The sequence below is a fragment of the Myxine glutinosa genome, chromosome 5 (assembly GCF_964187855.1).
Source record: "Myxine glutinosa chromosome 5, kmMyxGlut1.1, whole genome shotgun sequence".
Taxonomy (NCBI): Eukaryota; Metazoa; Chordata; class Myxini; order Myxiniformes; family Myxinidae; genus Myxine; species Myxine glutinosa.
This window is the reverse complement of record NC_136265.1, coordinates 161,906,009-161,925,827: the sequence shown is the minus strand read 5'-3', so window position 1 is coordinate 161,925,827 and position 19,819 is coordinate 161,906,009. Positions and strand designations below refer to the sequence as shown.

The 19,819-nt window shown below is 43.0% G+C and overlaps 1 protein-coding gene across 1 annotated transcript in view; it reads left to right on the top strand.

Moving 5' to 3' along the window:
* The window catches only part of LOC137426836 (neuronal pentraxin-2-like), a 22,666-nt gene extending 5,020 nt beyond the window's left edge, over positions 1–17,646 (top strand). The window contains exons 3-5 of the mRNA XM_068115775.2: positions 10,385–10,629; positions 11,168–11,347; positions 11,564–17,646. Of these exons, the coding sequence (XP_067971876.1) occupies positions 10,385–10,629; positions 11,168–11,347; positions 11,564–11,791 (653 nt within the window). The 3' untranslated portion in view covers positions 11,792–17,646. The remainder of the gene's footprint in view (positions 1–10,384; positions 10,630–11,167; positions 11,348–11,563) is intronic.
* The last annotated feature ends 2,173 nt before the right edge of the window (positions 17,647–19,819 follow it).

Here is a 19,819-nt window from a genome sequence, read left to right as displayed (position 1 = left end):
GTAAGTTATTATCATTGAGTAAACTAGGGCATTGCCCGTACTATATCTATATCTAAAATTATATCCCCCCCCTCTATTTACATGAAATGGTTTGGTCCAAAGCGAACGGCTTGCGAGTACGGTGACAATCCCCCCCCCTCTATTTACATGCAATGGTTTGGTCCAAAGCGAACGGCTTCCGGAGTTTGGTAAAGAAATCGCCATCGCGTGCACAAACGCGCAGGAAAGCGAATGAATCGCAAATTCGGTTTTATTAGTTTTAAAACATAGTTTAACGCCAACATAGTTTGCAAACGTGAAATAAATGAATACGCTCTCAAATGTGCCATCCGAGGCAGAGTGTGTCCTCCACGTTCGGCACACGCGATCGTTCGCTGCTCTCTGATTGGTTGAATCGTTTTTTGGACATAGCTCGGTAAGTAATTGTCCGATTAATATGAAACCTTGAAAAGGCACATCCTCGGGTCCCCAGCAATATACCTGGCAAGTTAAAAGTATATCGGACCCGTGGTTGTCGAGAAACAGCGGTCACAGACAAACAAACAGACGTACAAACGTACAGACGTACAGAGATTACTGGAATTATATATACTAGGGCATGCCCGTACGATATATATATCTAAAATTATATCCCCCCCCCTATTTACATGAAATGGTTTGGTCCAAAGCGAACGGCTTGCGAGTGGTGACAATCCCCCCCCTCTATTTACATGCAATGGTTCGGTCCAAAGCGAACGGCTTCCGGAGTTTGGTAAAGAAATCGCCATCGCGTACACAAACGCGCAGGAAAGCGAATGAATCGCAAATTCGTTTTTATTAGTTGTAAAACATAGTTTAACGCCAACATAGGGCATTGGCCGTACGTGGGTGCCCGTCCCGTGGCCAAAAAAAAAAAAAAACGCTACCCGTACGCTCTACCCCGCCCGTACGCCCGTAAACAAAAAAACCAACGCTCTTCGCTTCCGCCCTTCGCTCTGACTGAATTGGGAGAAATAATGCGCATAAGAAATCGAATTACGTACCGTAATGGCGGTCAGCTCGTAACGCGCTCAGCTCCGCTCGTCTCACATCGGCCACGCCTACGCAACAGAGCGTTCTGTGATTGGCTGCCGGAAGATAAGTCGTCACTGTCCGGAAGTTCGCAAATCGCAGTTAGGATGAATCGTTTTAATTTAATCGCAGTTTGAATTCGTTTTAAAACATAGTTTAACGGCAACATAGTTTTCCAACGTGAAATAAATGAATACGCTGTCAAATGTGCCGTCCGAGGTAGAGTCTGATCGCCACGTTCGGCACACGTGATAGCTCGCTGCTCTCTGATTGGTTGAAGCGTTTTTTGGACATAGCTCGGTCAGTAATTGTCCGATTAATATGAAACCTTGAAAAGGCACATCCTCGGGTCCCCAGCAATATACCTGGCAAGTTTCAAGTATATCGGACCCGTGGTTGTCGAGAAACAGCGGTCACAGACAAACACACAGACAGACACACAGAGATTACTGGCATTATAGATAGATGAGAAATAATGTCGATGTTTAATGTGTTAAGTAAAAAAAAAAGTAATAACTAAATGGATCTTACTATAATTCACTAAATGTCCGTCCGTCTGTCCGTCCGTTCGAAGGTACCGCAAAAACGGCTGAACCGATCGCAACGATATTTTGGGTGGGTAATCCTGAGATCCCCTTGAGTAAAATAGGCTATATTGTTTTTCCAATTCCAGCTTTGGCCTGCAGCATTTTCAGGTTTGGACTCCTGCATAACGTTATTTTCCCGGGTTCCGCACAAATGGCTGCACCGATCGCTGCACAGCTGCACTGATCGGCTGCACCGATCGGACTCGGTGACCTTTTATAAGGACATGGGTTGAATCCCTGCTTGAGAGAATGTCAACCCGCTCCCCACCATCACGCTCGTCTCTCCAACTCACAATCCCACGAGATATGCGGAAAGGACGACCAAAAACCAATTATCTTCTTTTTGATTCGTATATAAATATCATTAAAAGTAAATAATGACCTTGGCCAAAGTTCAAACGACGTGAGTTTAATCTCCACATGAGAGAATTCCACATAGCTATTTGGGCGGTGTATAAGTTAACAGATCGCTGTCTCCATCGATCTTGCCGAGGCCGTAACACCTATCGGCTCAAAATCTTTTTAACTGTTGACTTGGTAGTTTTTACAATGAAGGAAACATTAACAGTGTTGTTAAAAGTTTATTTTGTGATTAATTTGTGATTGGACTCTATTTTGTATCGAGTTCAAGTGAATGACGACATTCCGTGATGGTTTCTACTTTCTAAACGTGACCTTTGCGGATCGTCATATGCAGATTCGCCACGGACCCACGATCGATGTTTCCATACGTGAACGTACCCGTTTGTTTGCGAACGGGTACGTTTTTCATGGAAGTCCTTCACGAACTTGCTGTCAATGTCTGACGTGCGACTGAAGGTGCTACAGGAATGTGGAATTTATTGGTTTCATGCTTTAGCATTCGCCGTATCTGCATTGCCTGTTTGCTTCTGGCCTCCCACCCGTGCATAGCACGGGTACCTCACTAGTAGTTATAATTTAATGAGAATGACGAAGTAACAAACAGGTAATGGAATGTCGATACAACATGCAGGAAGGACCAAATGACCTCTTCCTCCAAATCTCTGAAATTCAAGGGGGTTTTCACCATTATGAAAATGACCTCAACTGTAAATTAAATAATTGCCAATGAGTTGTCATGCATTGATTGTTAAAGTGAAACAAAAAGTGAAATTCTAAATGAAAATGGCCAGATCTGATCATTTGCTAATTTTCCACTTTACATTATTACATGAAAAACAAAAAGTCTCATTTCAACTGTAATGGATTTCCCAGTTATTTCTTTGGAAGCAGCAACGCCTTGTAGGTAAATGACTGTGAAACATTTAATCTCACCTGAGTGTTTGTGGGTTCGTGATTGGCTATGAAGCACGGTGATGCTATTTATCTCTGAGTTCATGATTGGCTGTCGAACACGTGATGTCATGTGTGTGTGTGTGTGTGTGTGTGTGTGTGTGTGTGTGTGTGTGTGTGTGTGTGTGTGTCTGTCGTCGGTTTATGATTGGCTGTGAAACATGTGATGCCACTTGGGTGTTTGTGGGTTCACGATTGGCTGTAAAAAAAAACGTCACGTCTGTAATATGGCCAATCGTGGAGAAGAGGCTGCCACCACAGAAATTACTTGGAAATTCACTGACGTTCTATGTCCAGTGGTGCTCTTTTCATGTCGAGTAGAAATTTGATAACGATCATCATACTATACATAATTCGAGAAGCGTCTGCGCATTTGTTTGACTTCTATGCATTATTGAACTGCATGAACTTGAGTGGAAAATAACCTTCGCCAGTGTCTCTATATTCCCGTCTTCGAGCTCAGAGTTGGTCCCCTCCAGTGATCAACGGAACGATGTCGAATCAAAACCAGAATCTCGTTCAGAGGACAGGCACAGACACGCCGCCCAAAACGGCACAAAGGCGCACGCGGCCCAAAGCGGAGAAAATGGTCACGTGGTTAGAGCGGCACAAAGGCGCACTCACGGCGACTGGGAAATCCAACGGCACCCTCCAGGTATGAACTTTCACTGTTCACGGTCGGCGAGCCGCAAAATAATCGTCAAAAAGCCTCGCTGCACACACACACCACAGATACGTCTGAAAGCGGTGGAAACGGTTGACGAAGCAAGTAAAGTCTGCTCGATGCGCGAAGCGCACGAGTCAAAATGGCCGACGGCTCGTGGTTCTCGAGTCGTCACGACCCAGCGATGATTCTTCGGAATCTAACGCCAAACCTGACACACAGGATGATCCGTCACAGCAATAACAACTTTATCGCAGGAATTCCTTTTTCCCAGGAAACCCAAAGTACGTGACTCTTGCTCGACAACGTTCGTTGCAGACCGAAAAGCAACCAGCTTCTTCCCCGACTCTCTCGCTCCGCCCTCTCCTCTCTTCTCTGCCGTCGTCTTCCGGTTCGGTTTCCGGTATCATTTAAAGTTAGCCTTTTTAACTTTAGATAACTGTTCATGAATAATAACCCTTTTGAGAATAATAATAGTACATAATATCAGAAATATGTCAAGTGGGTGAAAACCACAACAACGGAAGTTACGAATCCGTAACACTTCTCCCCTCCCTCAAGAAAGAAAGTTTGAACACAGCGAAAACTTTCTTTGCATGCAAACTCTTTAAACAAACAAAAATAAACTCACAACCCAAATCACCAATTCCCGTGAGCAACAATTATCAATACCTCAAAAATAAAGCAACAAAATTTCACACAACCCACAGAGATTTCCAAAGTTAATTCACTCTGGACAAAGCATCAGCAACGACATTGTCCCTAACCTTTACATGTTCAATTTCCAAGTTGAACCCCTGCAAAGCCAAACTCCATCTCATCAACCTCTGCTTTTTATTTTTCATTTTTTGAATGGAGGTTAAGGGGTTGTGATCAAAACCCAAAGGCCAGCAAATCTATAGCACTTTTCCCGGGAGGCCGAGCTGAAAGCCAGGTTCCATGGTGGTTGGGTGGTGAGGCCTGGAAGTATTCACTACATGGACGCCTTTAGGAACGTGGAGTTCACGGTTAGTCCGTGCAGGAAAGTTCACTACATGGACGCCTTTAGGAACGTGGCGTTCACGGTTAATCCGTGTAGGAATTTTGGCTCGCCTGCTCCGCAGCATTCAGTGCTTCAACTCTTTCTAACTTTCATAATAATCACGGTTGAACCGCTTGTCACTGTAGTCACGTGAAAAGCGGTCTCCTTCTCGGCCACTACCCTGATAATCATTCCTTCGGGCGCTGCCGTAACTCTGGGAGCCTCCATAGTAATTTCGACTGTGGCCACTACCAAAACTACCGCCACGTTTTCCTCTTCTCTGGCCCCCTCGACGCCTACGGCCTGCCTTCTCTACGGCTATGGTCCGACCATCCAAATCCTTGCCATTCCAATCCTTCTCTGCCTCTTTGGCGTCCTTTGTGTTTTCAAACGAGACAAAGCCAAACCCTCTTGACTTTTGCGTTTCCCTGTCTTTTACCAGCCGTACTTCCAAAAGCGGTCCATATTTGCTGAAGACAGAGGTCAGAACTTCCTCCTTTGTTTTGAAGTTCAGTCCACCTCCAAATAGCTTGCCAAATTTGCCGCCATCCCTGATTGGTGTGGTGTTATTTTCCCTACTGGACTTTTTAACAACCATCAGGTTACCAGAAACTTGACCACAGGCCAAATCATTACCGACAACAAAAGATACTCCCTCTACAGGAAGAGTGGCTTGTAAACCTACGGTGACCGGTCCTGACACCAAATCAGACTCCAAATGGATGACATGAAGTGGAGCTCTAACACAGCCACCAATCCCCTGTAAACGAACACTAACCCCAGTTGCCGTCTTCTCTGACAATGGCAAAATGCCTTCCAGCATCAAAGACTGATATGCTCCTGTGTCCCTCAATACCCAAACCGGTTTCTGGTTAGTCGAGTCTCCATCCAATGACACAAACCCCTCTGAAATAAATGGTTGGTAACCCTGTTGAGGGCGATTTCACACATTTGCCATTGCATTCAGAGTTGTACTCGTCTGACTCCGCTCCTGATTTTGCCTTCCCATAGCATAACATCGGGACATCAAGTGTCCAGGTTTATTGCAAAAAGCGCAAGTAGGCCCGGAGGAGAAACTCGTGGGTTGTCTCGAGCCCCCCGGAGGATAAGTCTGCCTTGGAACTGTTGTCTTCTGATTTCTAGAAGTCGTAGTATCAGTGGTCCTCATAGTCATCTCGAGGCCGCCCCCCTGAATCTTCGTTCTCCGCACCAGATGTATCATAACTCTCCATGCGAACTCTAGGCGGGAAGTTAGGTTTATGGAACCTCATCCTGTGTGTTAAGGCATAGTCATCTGCCATGGTTGCTGCCTCATACAACTTTGGTACTTTCCTTTCCTCCAGATGTACTTTAATGTCCTCGTGGACACACTGTTGGAATTCCTCCACCAGGATCAATTGTCGCAATAGTTCGAAGTCTTTCCCAACCCCTTTTGAATCACACCACCGATCAAACATGGTTTCTTTCATTCTGGCACACTCCACATGGGTCTCACTTTCCCTCTTCCTGGCATTCCGGAATTTTTGCCGGTAAGCTTCAGGGACCAATTCATAGGCTTTGAGAATGGTTTTCTTCACTATCCCATAATCTGCACATTGGTCAATCGGTAAAGCCGAATAAATATCTTGAGCTTTACCCACCAGAACACTTTGCACTAACATGGTCCAGGACTCCTCAGGCCATTTTAGCATTTGAGCCACTTTCTCAAAGTGTGAAAAAAACTTGGCTACCTCATTTTCATTGAAGAGTGGAACCAGCCTAACATGTCTGCCTACATCCTAGGTGTTCTGACTAGGTGTTGAACCAGTCAGCATGGATGGTACCTCTCCCCGTTCTTTCATTAAATCCAGCTCCTTGAGTTTAATTTCCTGCTGAAGCACCGAGTCCCGTTCCCTTAACTCCCTTTCGGCTTTTCTCTCCTCTGCTTTTTTCTCTTCTAACCTTTCTTCGAGTTCTCTTGCAGCTCTCCTTTCCTCTGCTTTTTTCTCTTCTAACCTTTCTTCGAGTTCTCTTGCAGCTCTCCTTTCCTCTGCTTTTTTCTCTTCTAACCTTTCCTGAAGTTCTCTTTCCTGTGCTGCTCTCTTTCCTCGAGTTCTCTTTCCTTTGCTTTTAACCTTTCCTGGCTCTGCAATTGCATCTCCATTTTTTGGAGCTCCACATTTTCTTGTTCTTCTGGTAACCAATCCAAGGCTCCCTCTTTCCATGTTCCTAGTTCCACCAGAGATTCTATCACCAATCTCTGCATCTCTGCTTTCCTCATACTCGCTCGGACCTCCAAGCTAAAATGTCTGGCCAATACCAAGAGTTCCGATTTTAATAGCGCTCGGAACTGTGCCTCACTAGGGGTCACTGCAAACTTCTCTGCATCAAACTCCATGGTGACTATCCGTTAGCACCTGTTAACCTTCACACAATAAATTTCCAAAAAAAACAAAAAGATTCTTTTTTTTTTTCCTTTTTTTTGAAAATTTTGGGAATGTTGGAAAATATTCCAAAATTGGGAAATTTGGGAATGCTAGGGAATTCTTTCCCAGACGAAATTTAAGGAATTTAATCCACTGTCCGAGATTTAGGGAATTTAATTCGCAAAGCCAAGTCCCCAATTTTCCACAGTACAAACCCCCAATTTCAATCTGGGTCAATCCCAAATGGATGTTTTTTAGGGAATTATATCCCGGACGAGCCCCCAATTTCTGTTACGTGTTCCTCCCCGACTTCCTGGTCTCGGTATACTTTCGAACCCTGAGAGGAGCCACGGCAGAAAAATATGTTATCCTGTGTCAAAAATCAATGGTGAAACCACATCAATTGCAAATAATACAAACACCAATAATACAAACAAATATTGTATTAAAAATCACACAAAAATAACAGTACAACAATAATAGGAATCAAGAGCACAATCAAAATCTCCTGTGATGGTACCATCCGCTAACATGCATGAGGTAACTCACTGTGCTCCAAGTGAGTGGAAAATAACCTTCCCCAGTGTCTCTATATTCCCGTCTTCGAGCTCAGAGTTGGTCCCTCCAGTGATCAACGGAATGATGTCAAATCGAAACCAGAATTTCGTTCAGAGGACAGGCACAGACACGCCGCCCAAAACGGCACAAAGGCGCACGCGGCCCAAAGCGGAGAAAATGGTCACGTGGTTAGAGCGGCACAAAGGCGCACTCACGGTGACTGGGAAATCCAACGGCACCCTCCAGGTATGAACTTTCACTGTTCATGGTCGGCGAGCCGCAAAGTAATCGTCAATAAGCCTCGGTGCACACACACACCACAGATACGTCTGAAAGCGGTGGAAACGGTTGACAAAGCAAGGAAAGTCTGCTCGACGCGCGAAGCGCAAGAGTCAAAATGGCCGACGGCTCGTGGTTCTCGAGTCGTCACGACCCAGCAATGATTCTTCGGAATCTAACGCCAAACCTGACACACAGGATGATCCGTCACAGCAATAACAACTTTATCGCAGGAATTCCTTTTTCCCAGGAAACCCAAAGTACGTGACTCTTGCTCGACAAGGTTCGTTGCAGACCGCAAAGCAACCAGCTTCTTCCCCGACTCTCTCGCTCCGCCCTCTCCTCTCTTCTCTGCCGTCGTCTTCCGGTTCGGTTTCCGGTATCATTTAAAGTTAGCCTTTTTAACTTTAGATAACTGTTCATGAATAATAACCCTTTTGAGAATAATAATAGTACATAATATCAGAAATATGTCAAGTGGGTGAAAACCACAACAACGGAAGTTACAAATCCGTAACAAATGTAAGAAAAATTTATAGTCCTGGGGGTTCAGGGTGGGAGGTGGACCCCAATTCTGGTGGGACAGACTCCAATTCTGGTGGGAGCAGACCCCAATTCTGGTGGGAGCCGGTACTACAAGTAATTAAATGGACTTTCGAAGTAGCGGATTAACCCGTTTAAAAGTACGAGTTCTTTGCTCGTACATAATGATTCAAAGTTTTGGGAAAATTGCCAATTGTTTTCCTTTAAAGTATTCTTGCCTGGAATATCTCTCATACATAGTTACAATTTTTTTTGTTCTGAGACTCCCACTGTACCTCAACAACAAGGAGCAATTGGGTGGGCTTTCTAGTGGAGTTAACATAGCCGCCTGGGCCTAGCTTTGGTCCTGGAGCAAACACTCCACCTCTTAATCCTGATGGAAATAAACATTATGACAACGTCGTATGGCTTCATAGCCACAGTCACTAAATCCAACGACTGGTTTTAAACACACTATTAAAACAACACACCATGCCATAGAATAGTGTGGGTCGGGTGTCTGCATTCTAACAATGCGATGAATCCAACAAAGTGGGTTTATACTTTACCTATGAATGAAGACAGAAGCATTTGAAGTTATCTTCTCTCTGTATTTCTTCAGCAACTTCCTTTACAGTCCCTTCCATGCTGCATCTGCTGTGAGCCAATTAACACCACCACAAAAAAATTAACACTTATGAGGATAATGATAGCGGTGTTTGGAAAACCAAAGCACGTCGATTCAAGAACATATTCCGCATTTTATTGTAGAGATGAGCAAATCCACATTTTCCTTTCAATTGTGACGTCACTGGAACCTAGAGTGCCCTGGGAAGTGATGGCACTTTCCCCAAGCTCAGTGTCTGTGCTTGTCTCATCTAACAGTTGTGTGTCGTGTCTTGTGTGTTTGTCAGTATGTCCATGTGTGTCAGATGCGTATGTGGCAGCTCCACTACGAGCCTTCGATCCTGTAAAAATAAATAAATAAATATCCCACCCGCACAACCAACTCGTCTTTGTATCGAGAGGAAACTACCTTGGTGTGGACAAACGGGTATATCAAAGAGTAAAGTTTCATAGTAATGTGGAGTTGTTGGTTAGCAGTACCAACATTGGAATTAAGTTCCGCTAAATACTGGAAAAGTTTGCAGCAGTCATGTAACATGAAGACGTACTTGGCAAAGTAAAACCAAACGAGGAGTCTTTTTAGATATTGGGGAAAATAAACCCATTAGACCCCACTCCTGATGTTGCAGCTTGATGAGAGGTTTCCAAATAGTTTCCAGGTCTAAAGGGGATGGTTTCTACTGAAGTACTGCAGGTGCCATGTCTGCCACACCTCTTTCCTGTCTGCTAGATGACAGGTCCCCAATGTAATTATGATATAATGATGTGTCGTAAAGGTTAATGCAGTGAGCTGAGTTGAAGGTCTCGGGATTGATGCTCTGCCACAATGAAAACGAAAACACGACTAACTCTCACGGTGGGAATGAAATATTAAAGTGAACAAAAGGCAAGTTCCAAAAACCGAGAATTACTAGATCTGATCCTGATCATTGATCTTTCGCTTTACATCCTGCCTTGCCAAAAACAGAAGGATCATCATCACGAAGCAGTAAATACGACATCAATGGATTTCCCAATGTTGTCTGAGGAAGCAGCCATCTCCTGTTTCCACGATCCGCATGTTGCGAGTGTTTCAGCTGGTCTCAAATAAGGCCTGGCTGCCTTCACTGAAATTACTTTGAAAATAACCGAATCTGCATTCACTGTTTATAGTGGAACAGGTTTCCGCTTCAGATCCATAAAAGCATCTGAAGTGGAAAATTGAACAACAATCACATCTAGTAATGCTCTGTTTTTGAAGTGACTCTTTTTTCCATTTTCTTTTTTTACTTTGACAAATTCAATTCAAAGTCAAGAAGCAAAGCAAACGTTATTTATTTAACTTAAATTTTACCCATCCATCTTCTCCAACCACCAGTTAACGTACTGCCCGATCTACAACCTGACGAGTTCCAGATCTCTTTCCCGCTGCGGACGAACTACATGTACGCGCGCCTGCGCCGCTCCCTCCCCGAGCTGAACTCCTTCACCATATGCCTGTGGATGCGTACTGCTGGACCAGCCGTGGGCACGCCATTCTCGTACGCAGTACCCAACCAGCCCAACGAACTTGTTCTCATGGAGTGGGTCGGTAATCCCATGGAACTCGTCATTAACGACAAGGTAGGCCTCAACGTATATCTTAGAGCTTGAACGTAATTTCAAAGTTTCCAAATATTGTTGGAATCCTTGTGCCAGAGTTCTTCCAAACTAGGCAAACGAGATGGGGATGAAAAGTAAATCGAAAATTAAGTAAATGGGGGATACAGATTTGAGATGGTGAATATTAAGATGTGAATGGATTTAATAAATGGACAGATCACGTAAATTAAATGTTTAAGTTAGAAATTTTCCTTCCGGAGAGCTTCTTTCCAAACTTTCTTGTTTTGATACCATCCTAGAAAAGGTTGGCTTTTCAATTCCAGAGTTTTGAGATTGTTTGCTATTTGTATTGAGGCCTTTTGGCTCTGGAGAAAAACGTTCCAGCTTTTATGACGTCCCTTGGTCATGCTTTTCGGATGAGATGACATTAATTCTCTACTTACTCTACATTAGCATCTCATTCGCTTTGCAGAAAATCCAGGATGCATTTGATTACCCCCCTCCATCGTCCCCCTCACTAAACTACCTGTACGTTATCTTCCCCCTCAAACCACCTCAGATTGCTTCTCTAAAGCTGCACCTGCAGCCCCACCAATGGCATCATGTGTGTGTGACATGGACCACAAGGGATGGAAAGTGGAAAGCGTACCAGGATGGACAATCTCGCAACAATGGACAAGGCCTTGCCCCTTGGCGCCCCATCAAGGGACATGGCGTCTTTGTGCTTGGGCAGGAGCAGGTAAAAAGCCTCTTCGCTTGTTCTTTTTTTATTTTTAATGCAAGGTGCATTAGCTCAATCTTGAAATCCTTGTTGTCATCATTGCTGTCGGATCTATCCACCAATTCACTTTGTTAATAATTGATGTATCTTGTGATAACATGCTGGTGGAAATTTTCTTTCCCCTTCCTGATTTCTCAATTTTCATCTCTCTCTTTCACTCACCGTATCACCAAGGACACCACCGGTGGTAACTTTGATGCCACGCAAGCTTTCCTGGGAGACCTTGCTCAGTTATACGTATGGGATCGTGTTCTCTTGGGCAGCGAAGTTGCGACGCTGGCGGCTTGCGGAGATGTGCCGCCCGGGGAAGTCCTCTCCTGGGACACGAGTGCTGTGGAGACGCATGGTGGAGCTCTGCAGCAACCTTTCTCTCATTGCTCCAAGCACCAGAGTAACTTCTGACAGAATCCGTAACTTCAGTCTCATTTCAAATGTGAATGTTCGCATTGTTTTTGTCCTCTTCAATTTGTCATTTCGTTCACCTTTCTGTGATTCGTTCTTCCACCTTCCCCTTTGTTTTTCGTTGTGTGCAACAACTCCTAAGCTCATGCTGTTTCCTGACAAACTGCACAACTTTCCCTCACCCTATTGATCTACTGTCTTTTCCTGGAGAGGACAGCCTGAAGCAGTCCTTCACTGGAAACATTTTGGAATTGATACCATTTTGTTTCTATCTATCCTCATATTGATCAGATGCCGCACTCTACGCAACTCGAAAGTCAGGTCACCCCAATCTCAGGTTCTTTAAATACACACTCCATGTGCCCAATGCTTCCAATTTCTGTCCCTGTTATCTTATCCGTGTCTCTTCCGAGGCGCTTTAGTGTCTTTTGCAAAGTCGATAAATACTGCATCAAAATTGCAGTTGTCCAAAATTGTGGTAAAAATCGATTCTTTGTTGTAATTCTATCCTTTGGGGCCGTTACACAAAATACATGACATGACTCTCATGGCTTTATTTTGACATGCCCCCCCCCCCCCTCCTTGCTCTGTGACACTCAGTAACCCTCCCTCCCCCACAAACCCCCCTCTCCATTGCACTAAAAATGTGACTCCGTGAATGAAAGCAATGTCACCATTTTAAAAATATTGATCATTTTCCGTTCTGCTAGTCTTGGCATCTGACAGCTCTTCAACTCCCTTCAAATTTTAGAACATTCAAGTTGAACTTCCTGCTTTCTCCTTTTCGGAAATGATCCCTGCTCGTCTTAAAAATAATGATTTAAACAGCGTCTCCGTCATTTTACACGGTTTTAACTAAAAGCGAAGCCGTTTCAAATTGACACTTCCTGTGGTGTAGAGCAATCCAAGATGGCTGCACCCATGAAGATGACATCACATCACTGTAGCTCCGACGCCCTCCTCCCATCCACATGACGCTTTGTAATGCTCTGGGAAACACCCCACTTTCCCACACCCCATAGCGTCACGAATTTTGTGTACGACCCCTTTGTCCATTTTGTTGTGTCTGTTTTGTCCCTTTGTCCTTTGTGTGAATGTACTGTCAGTAACAGTGAATATAAAAATAATAGTCGGGTTCACTATGTTAACAAATAGAATTTCGTTCAAAATTTTTGGAGATTAGCAAACCTGTACATTTTTGGAACATTCAGAGCATGGAGAATCCGAAAATCAATGTTGGCATTTGCACAGACACCTGCATGGCCGCCATTTTGAATTTTCAAAATGGCCGCCATAAAATACATATTTTGCGCTATCTCGGCTTCTAGTCAACCTGGAAACTTAATTAAATACGCTAATCCTATGTTTTCTGGGTCAAGGAATCCAATAAAGGCCTCAAAATAGTGCTCAGGATTATAGAAAAGCAACAAACAAAGGTGATTGAAAACCATTGTCTTTATATTTGTGATATAACTGTATTACATAATACATGATATTGCAAGTCCTTTGAAGTTATAGGTATGGGTTTATAAAGCAAGAAAGCAGCCTTGTTAGTATCAGATTGAACTATAAGTCCTTTACACAGGATCTACTAGGTCTATACCGTTCAGGAATATGCTTTTACAGATCTTCATCACCGTCCTGAGTGTCATTTTCGCAAAGGTGTCTATGCAAATGCCAACATTAATTATCGGATTCCTCATGCTCTGAGTATTCCAAAAATGTATAGTTTTGCTAATCTCCCAAAAAATTGAACAAAAAAACATTGTGAACCTGACTACAAGAATAATTGTTACTGAAGCCGATAAGCTACATAGTGCATTATTACCCTGGCGCCAGGGTGTGAGTGCGTCTCTTCCTCTTGAAACAAAAAGAACTAACTAAAAATCATAAAAATCCTATATCGTAACCAACTAAAAATCCTCCAAAGGCCAATCGCAAAGGACTCGTTTATAACCATGATTTTCACCAAAATAACTAAAATCGGCACCATTGTTACCTTTTATTTATTTTACTCTCTTTGTTATGAACAATATGCTTATGTAATACATCAGTAAAATAAATAATCCGACACCTCTTTGCCCCTAAAGATGCTGGCGTCTCCATTAGCGATGCGCCCAGGTACTCGCACTCATCACATAACCGTGATCACGATGACGTGTGAGCAGGGTAACCGGTTTGCGATTAAACCGGCGGGTTTCCCCAAGCGACACATAATGACGAATTACGACGTCAGTGTTTGGTGCAAAAAAGTAAAACAAGCACCTGATGTATTTTGCTAAACCTTTTTTTATTCTATAAACAAATGCGAAACAGACTAAAGTAGTTGTTAACGACGATGCACGAGCGAGCGAAGCTCGGTCCTCTTGTAAAAATGCTTTGGCATCATTGTAAACAAAACCCAGGGATCCGATAAACAGTTGGTTGTAGATCGTTGAGAATTTTGTTTGTTTGTCGTAGCTTCCGGTTTTTTATTTTTGGACAAAAAAAAGAAGAATGTATGAGCTAAAATAAACTCCGATTCTGTATTAGTGGAACTTTGCAGGAAGCATTTTGATACCACAGATGCCATGAAGTTTGTCCTTCATTTCTGGGAACTCTTTTGCAAACACAGGTCGAAGCACGATGGCGGCCATTTTCCATCTCAACGTTACACTTCCGGTCGATGCTGCTGATGTCATAATGTCTTGGTCGAGAGCCTGTTGTGGTTTTATTCTTCTTCTTTGCATCATGTCCTTGAGTTAGCGAGTGACGGTCAACAATTGGAATGGGATTTCCCTTGACTTTCCGATTCCACTTTCACTCACCCCCTTTTCCAAGTTTCATCTCCCCCCTCGACGTAGCATGATTTTTTTTTGGATGTGAACACACAAGAAAAAAAAAGTGGCTTTTGTATTCTGATGTGATGCTGGCATGGCCTGCTCTTTTATCTCCTTCCCCCTTGTTGCCCTTTTTTCAACTCGTTGCATGCTGAAGAGACGGAGACTCTAAGCTAGAGGCGATGAGTGTTGTGTTTTTTTAGTTGTTGTTGTAGAAAGCGAAAAGAAAAAGCACCTTAAAAAGACTTTGTACCACATCCTTGTGCTTTTCCGCACTTTTGGGCGGTTGAGCAGGATGTTTAGTGTTTGTGTTTGTCACTGGTTGGTTCATCGTCACTTGCCTCACTCCTTATCCACAGCAACAGCTCAAACCTTAGCACTTACTCTCATCGAAAAATATAATGCAATAGACTCTCGTTAAGACAATGTTCCGCGGCCCAAGCATTTTCGCAATTTATTTTCTTAACCGGAATAGTGCAATATTTATTACTTCTTACTTGCAAAATCGAAGATTTTTCAAGTATATTGGTCGGTCTTGTGCGTTATTCTGTCTGTCTGTTTGTCTGTCGGTCTGTTTGCTTGTTACTTGCAAAATCAAAGATTTTTCAAGTATATTGGTCGGTCTTGTGCGTTATTCTGTCTGTCTGTTTGTCTGTCGGTCTGTTTGCTTGATACTTGCAAAATCGAAGATTTTTCAAGTATATTGGTCGGTCTTGTGCGTTATTCTGTCTGTCTGTTTGTCTGTCGGTCTGTTTGCTTGTTACTTGCAAAATCGAAGATTTTTCAAGTATATTGGTCGGTCTTGTGCGTTATTCTGTCTGTCTGTTTGTCTGTCGGTCTGTTTGCTTGATACTTGCAAAATCGAAGATTTTTCAAGTATATCAGTCGGTCTTGTGCGTTATTCTGTCTGTCTGTTTGTCTGTCGGTCTGTTTGCTTGTTACTTGCAAAATCGAAGATTTTTCAAGTATATTGGTCGGTCTTGTGCGTTATTCTGTCTGTCTGTTTGTCTGTCGGTCTGTTTGCTTGATACTTGCAAAATCGAAGATTTTTCAAGTATATTGGTCGGTCTTGTGCGTTATTCTGTCTGTCTGTTTGTTTGACTGTATGTCAGTCGCCTACAAGTCACAATTTTCAACCGATCTTCACGAAACCTCACCAAGTTGTAGAGATCGTTACAATTGAGAAGCCTATTGATTTTGAGGTCAAAGGTTAAAGGTCATCTGGAGGTCATATTTCTGAAATCGCCATTTTAAATCCGATTGACTTGAAAATTTAACAGCATTTCCACATCGAGTCATTAAATAGGGAAACAATCTATTTTTAAGGTCAAAAGGACAAAGGTCAACTCAACGTCAAACTTCCAAAGTCATCAATTTTCATCTGAAATCCTGTCAATTTTCATCCCATTGACTTGAAAATGTAATATCATTTGTATAGTGCCTCACTGAATTGGGAAACGAACTATTTTTGAGGTCAAAAGGTCAACTCAAGGTCAAACTTCTAAAATCATCAATTTTCCTCTGACAAATCGTCACTTTACATCCTATTAACCTGAGCTTTGATCAAGATCGTCAATTTTAATCTTGATGAGATGGACAATTTGATGGATCAATGGCAACCTTTTTTGGGGGGGTGGGGGTGAATTTTGCAAATATCGTGCTCTGCATGACGTCTTGTTTGTTTGCATGTCACTCGCCTACAAGTCACAATTCTAAACCGATCGTCATGAAACTTCACCAAGCTGCAGAGGTCGTCACAATTGAAAAGCTTGTTGATTTTTCGGTCAAAGATCATCTGGAGGTCAAGTTTCTAAAATCGCTATTTTTCACCAGATTGACTTGAAAATTGAACAGCATTTGCACATTGAGTCACTAAATATGGAAACCAACTATTTTGAGGTCAAAAGGTCAAAGGTCAACTCAAGGTCAAACTTCTAAAATCATCCATTTTCATCTGAAAAAGTCATCACTTTTCATCCTACTGACCTGAGCTTTGATCAAGATCGTCAATTTTTATCTTAATAAAATGCACAGTTTGAAGGATCAATGACAACATTTTTAGCGGTAGGGGGCGGTGGATTTTGCAAGTATCGTGCTCTGCATGACTTCTTGTTTATTTATTTATTCTTTTTTTAAGCAATCCTCTTAAGCTCATGGAGTAGCTTGTAGTTACAGTACACTGATAGGCCAAGGCCATCTCACCAGCAAACCATGTATTTGTTTGCCTTTTTAAACTCCAAACATTTCAAGGCATTTTTGCTCTGCGAGTCAATAATGAGGGAGGCTGATAAGAAGTATACCTACCTTTGAAGGGCTTGGCCGATGGAGGAGATGCGTGCTGTTATTCCTCATGAACCTAATGAGTCAGGAACACCCAGGGAAATTGCAGACAGGCAGAATGTTGTGACTTTGTGACATGACACGCATCTTTAATTCCACAGCATACGACACAGGCTTCACTCCTCTGCTGGCAACACTTGAAGAAAGGGAAGTCAAAAAGCTTCGTGGGTCAGCTGCAACAGTGATCTTAAGAGTAAGAAGCCGCTGAACCATCAATAGGTTAGTAACTGTAGTATTAGCTGCAGTGTTGCCACAAATTCACAGTATTGTTATATTCCTGAAGCATAAGAACAGAGTTGGAAAATCTTTCCTCAAGCGATGAAACAAAGGGAATGAAGCAGCACATGGCCTAGCACACTTATAACAATAATGGAAAAGGAATACACGGTTTGCTGGGAATTAACACTCCGATCATCTACGCTGGGATCTTGTATTGTAGCAAACCGTAACAACATACAGTAGTCTTGTGGAGCTGCACTGATTGGTTGAATTGGGAGTGTTGCAATATACCACTTGGAAACCCCATTTATTAGTATTTTTAAAACTTTTATTATCACAAACATCTTACAGAAATTTGTCTCATCAAGTATGTGTCTATATGAGTATTCCTCTTAACGAGAGTCTATTGCACTAGCGCTTCCGCTCATCTCCGACAAGCCCTTTACCCCATTGCTCCTCATGTCGTCCCCTCCCTGCCTGCTGGATGTAATAAAGTGGCAGAATTTTTCAACGCTGCCTTGAACAAAGAAGTTTTGTTGACTTCCTTTTATGACTATAAAGATTCCTAGTCAGGTGGTCTGAACCATGGACTAACAATGAAATACCACGTGTGGGTCAAACGTGCGGTGAGCCCCTGTGTCTCGGTAGTGCCATCTCTGATCTGCACCCAAATTTAGTTCAAGTTTGGGACACTCACATGGTTTCTCATAGGTTGTTGCCAACAGAAAATGAAGCAAAACAGATGTATTCCAGGCAGAAACATTCCAGGCAGAAAAATCTGAAGGGGAAGCCCTTATACGAGTCTCTTCTATCAGAGAACTACCTTTATGACAACACACTTTGTCATACTGATGGCTGTTAAGAACTTATCCAAGGGAAACAATGTTGAAAACCTGTGGAGGCCAGCCCAGAACACCAACTTAACCAAAATGAACTACTCTGGGGCATCTTGGAATTCTACCTGAGTGCCAGACTCAACAGAACACAACATTTCACTGAACTTCCGCTTGCTCAGAAGGAACACCGATGCAATATCCTCACTCCTCACTCACCACATTCAAAATATCACTCAAGACACACCTGTTCAGCACTGCATTCAACATTCAACCCACAGCATTTAACCCCTGACTATCACTTCTCCTTCTCCCTCCTTTTGCTTTAAATATTTCCCTATTGATTCTTGTCTTTTTGCAATTGTTGTTTTCATGTTTTGTTATGCATTATGTTTTCCACTCTGTCAAAGCGCCTTTGGGCTTCATGAAAAGCACTATACAAAATAAATGAATTATTATTATTATTATTAATATTACCGGATGAAAAATAGGCCAACGTCTGCCTTTTGGACTGCGGAGATGCAGATGTCACAACTCAATTGTCCCTGCCCCTGGTAATACAACTGAGAGGGTGCTCAGCAATCCAAAAGGCAGGCCAGGGCCTGTTCTAAACTGGCAAAGAATCTCACAGGTCGATATACAGTACAAGTACCATGTACTGAATTGCTTTGCTACACAGTAATATCCATTACCGATTCAACAAGACATGGACAACTTGACATTGTGGTGTTGATGCATTAAGAAGAGAGTGAAATGAGAATGCAGACGTGGCATAACATTTCTCGGGCAGCCCTCCGATGGATGGAATATCGGCTTTAAGCGGGAGGGGCTGAGAATGGATTAAGGGAACTGCATCAGTGGCCAAGTGCCCTTTATAGATGGAAAATAGACTAACATTTGAACCGAGAGCTTCCAAATATCAGCATCTCTGGAGCCATGAGTCTCTTGCTAGTTTTTATTACTTCCGCCACCAAAGGTGGATGGAGGTGTTGTTTTCACCCCTGTATGTTTGTCTGTGCGTTTGTTTGTGAACAAAATATGTCAAAAAGTTGTGGACGGATTCGGACAAAATTTGGGCAAAGAGGTAGCGTATGTCACAAGGACGAAATGATTAGATTTTGGTGAAGATCCGTATTCGGCTACTAGAATTTTAAAGTGATTCTTCACCATTGGGCGCAACATGGCCAAAAACGATACATAACGGGATATCTCAAAAAGTTGTGGATGGATTTGGACGAAACTTGGTGGACCGGTTGGGTGTCTGACAAGGACGATTCGATTCGATTTTGGTGAAGATCTGAATGTGGATTCGGATATGAGAATTATTTAATTTTTCACGTGATTCTTCACCATTGAGAGATAGGGCCAACATGATACATAGCGGGATATCTCAGAAAGTTATAGATGGATTTGGACGAAACTTGTTGGACAGGTTGTGTGTGTGACAACGAAGAAGCGATTCAATTTTGGTGAAGATCGGATCCAGCTATTATAATTTTTTAAAGTGATTCTTCACCATTGGGAGATATGGCCAGCCTTGCGGCGGTATGCTCTCTACCGAGTGCTGTTCTAGTTATTGGTATGCTACCCTCCCCTCTGCTCCTTTCTCACCCATCATCCTTCCTTCTGTTATTTTCCTCCTCGCTGTGTACATAATAAATCTCTCCCTGTACCCACCCTAACCAGTCACAACCCAACTTTTCCTGGACTATGTGTCTTTTACACCTGAGGGGGTGAAGAGGTTTCTAGCAACCCTTGACAACGATTCTGCAACTAGCTGGGATGGCATCAGCTCCCGTGTTCTGAAAACCTGCTCT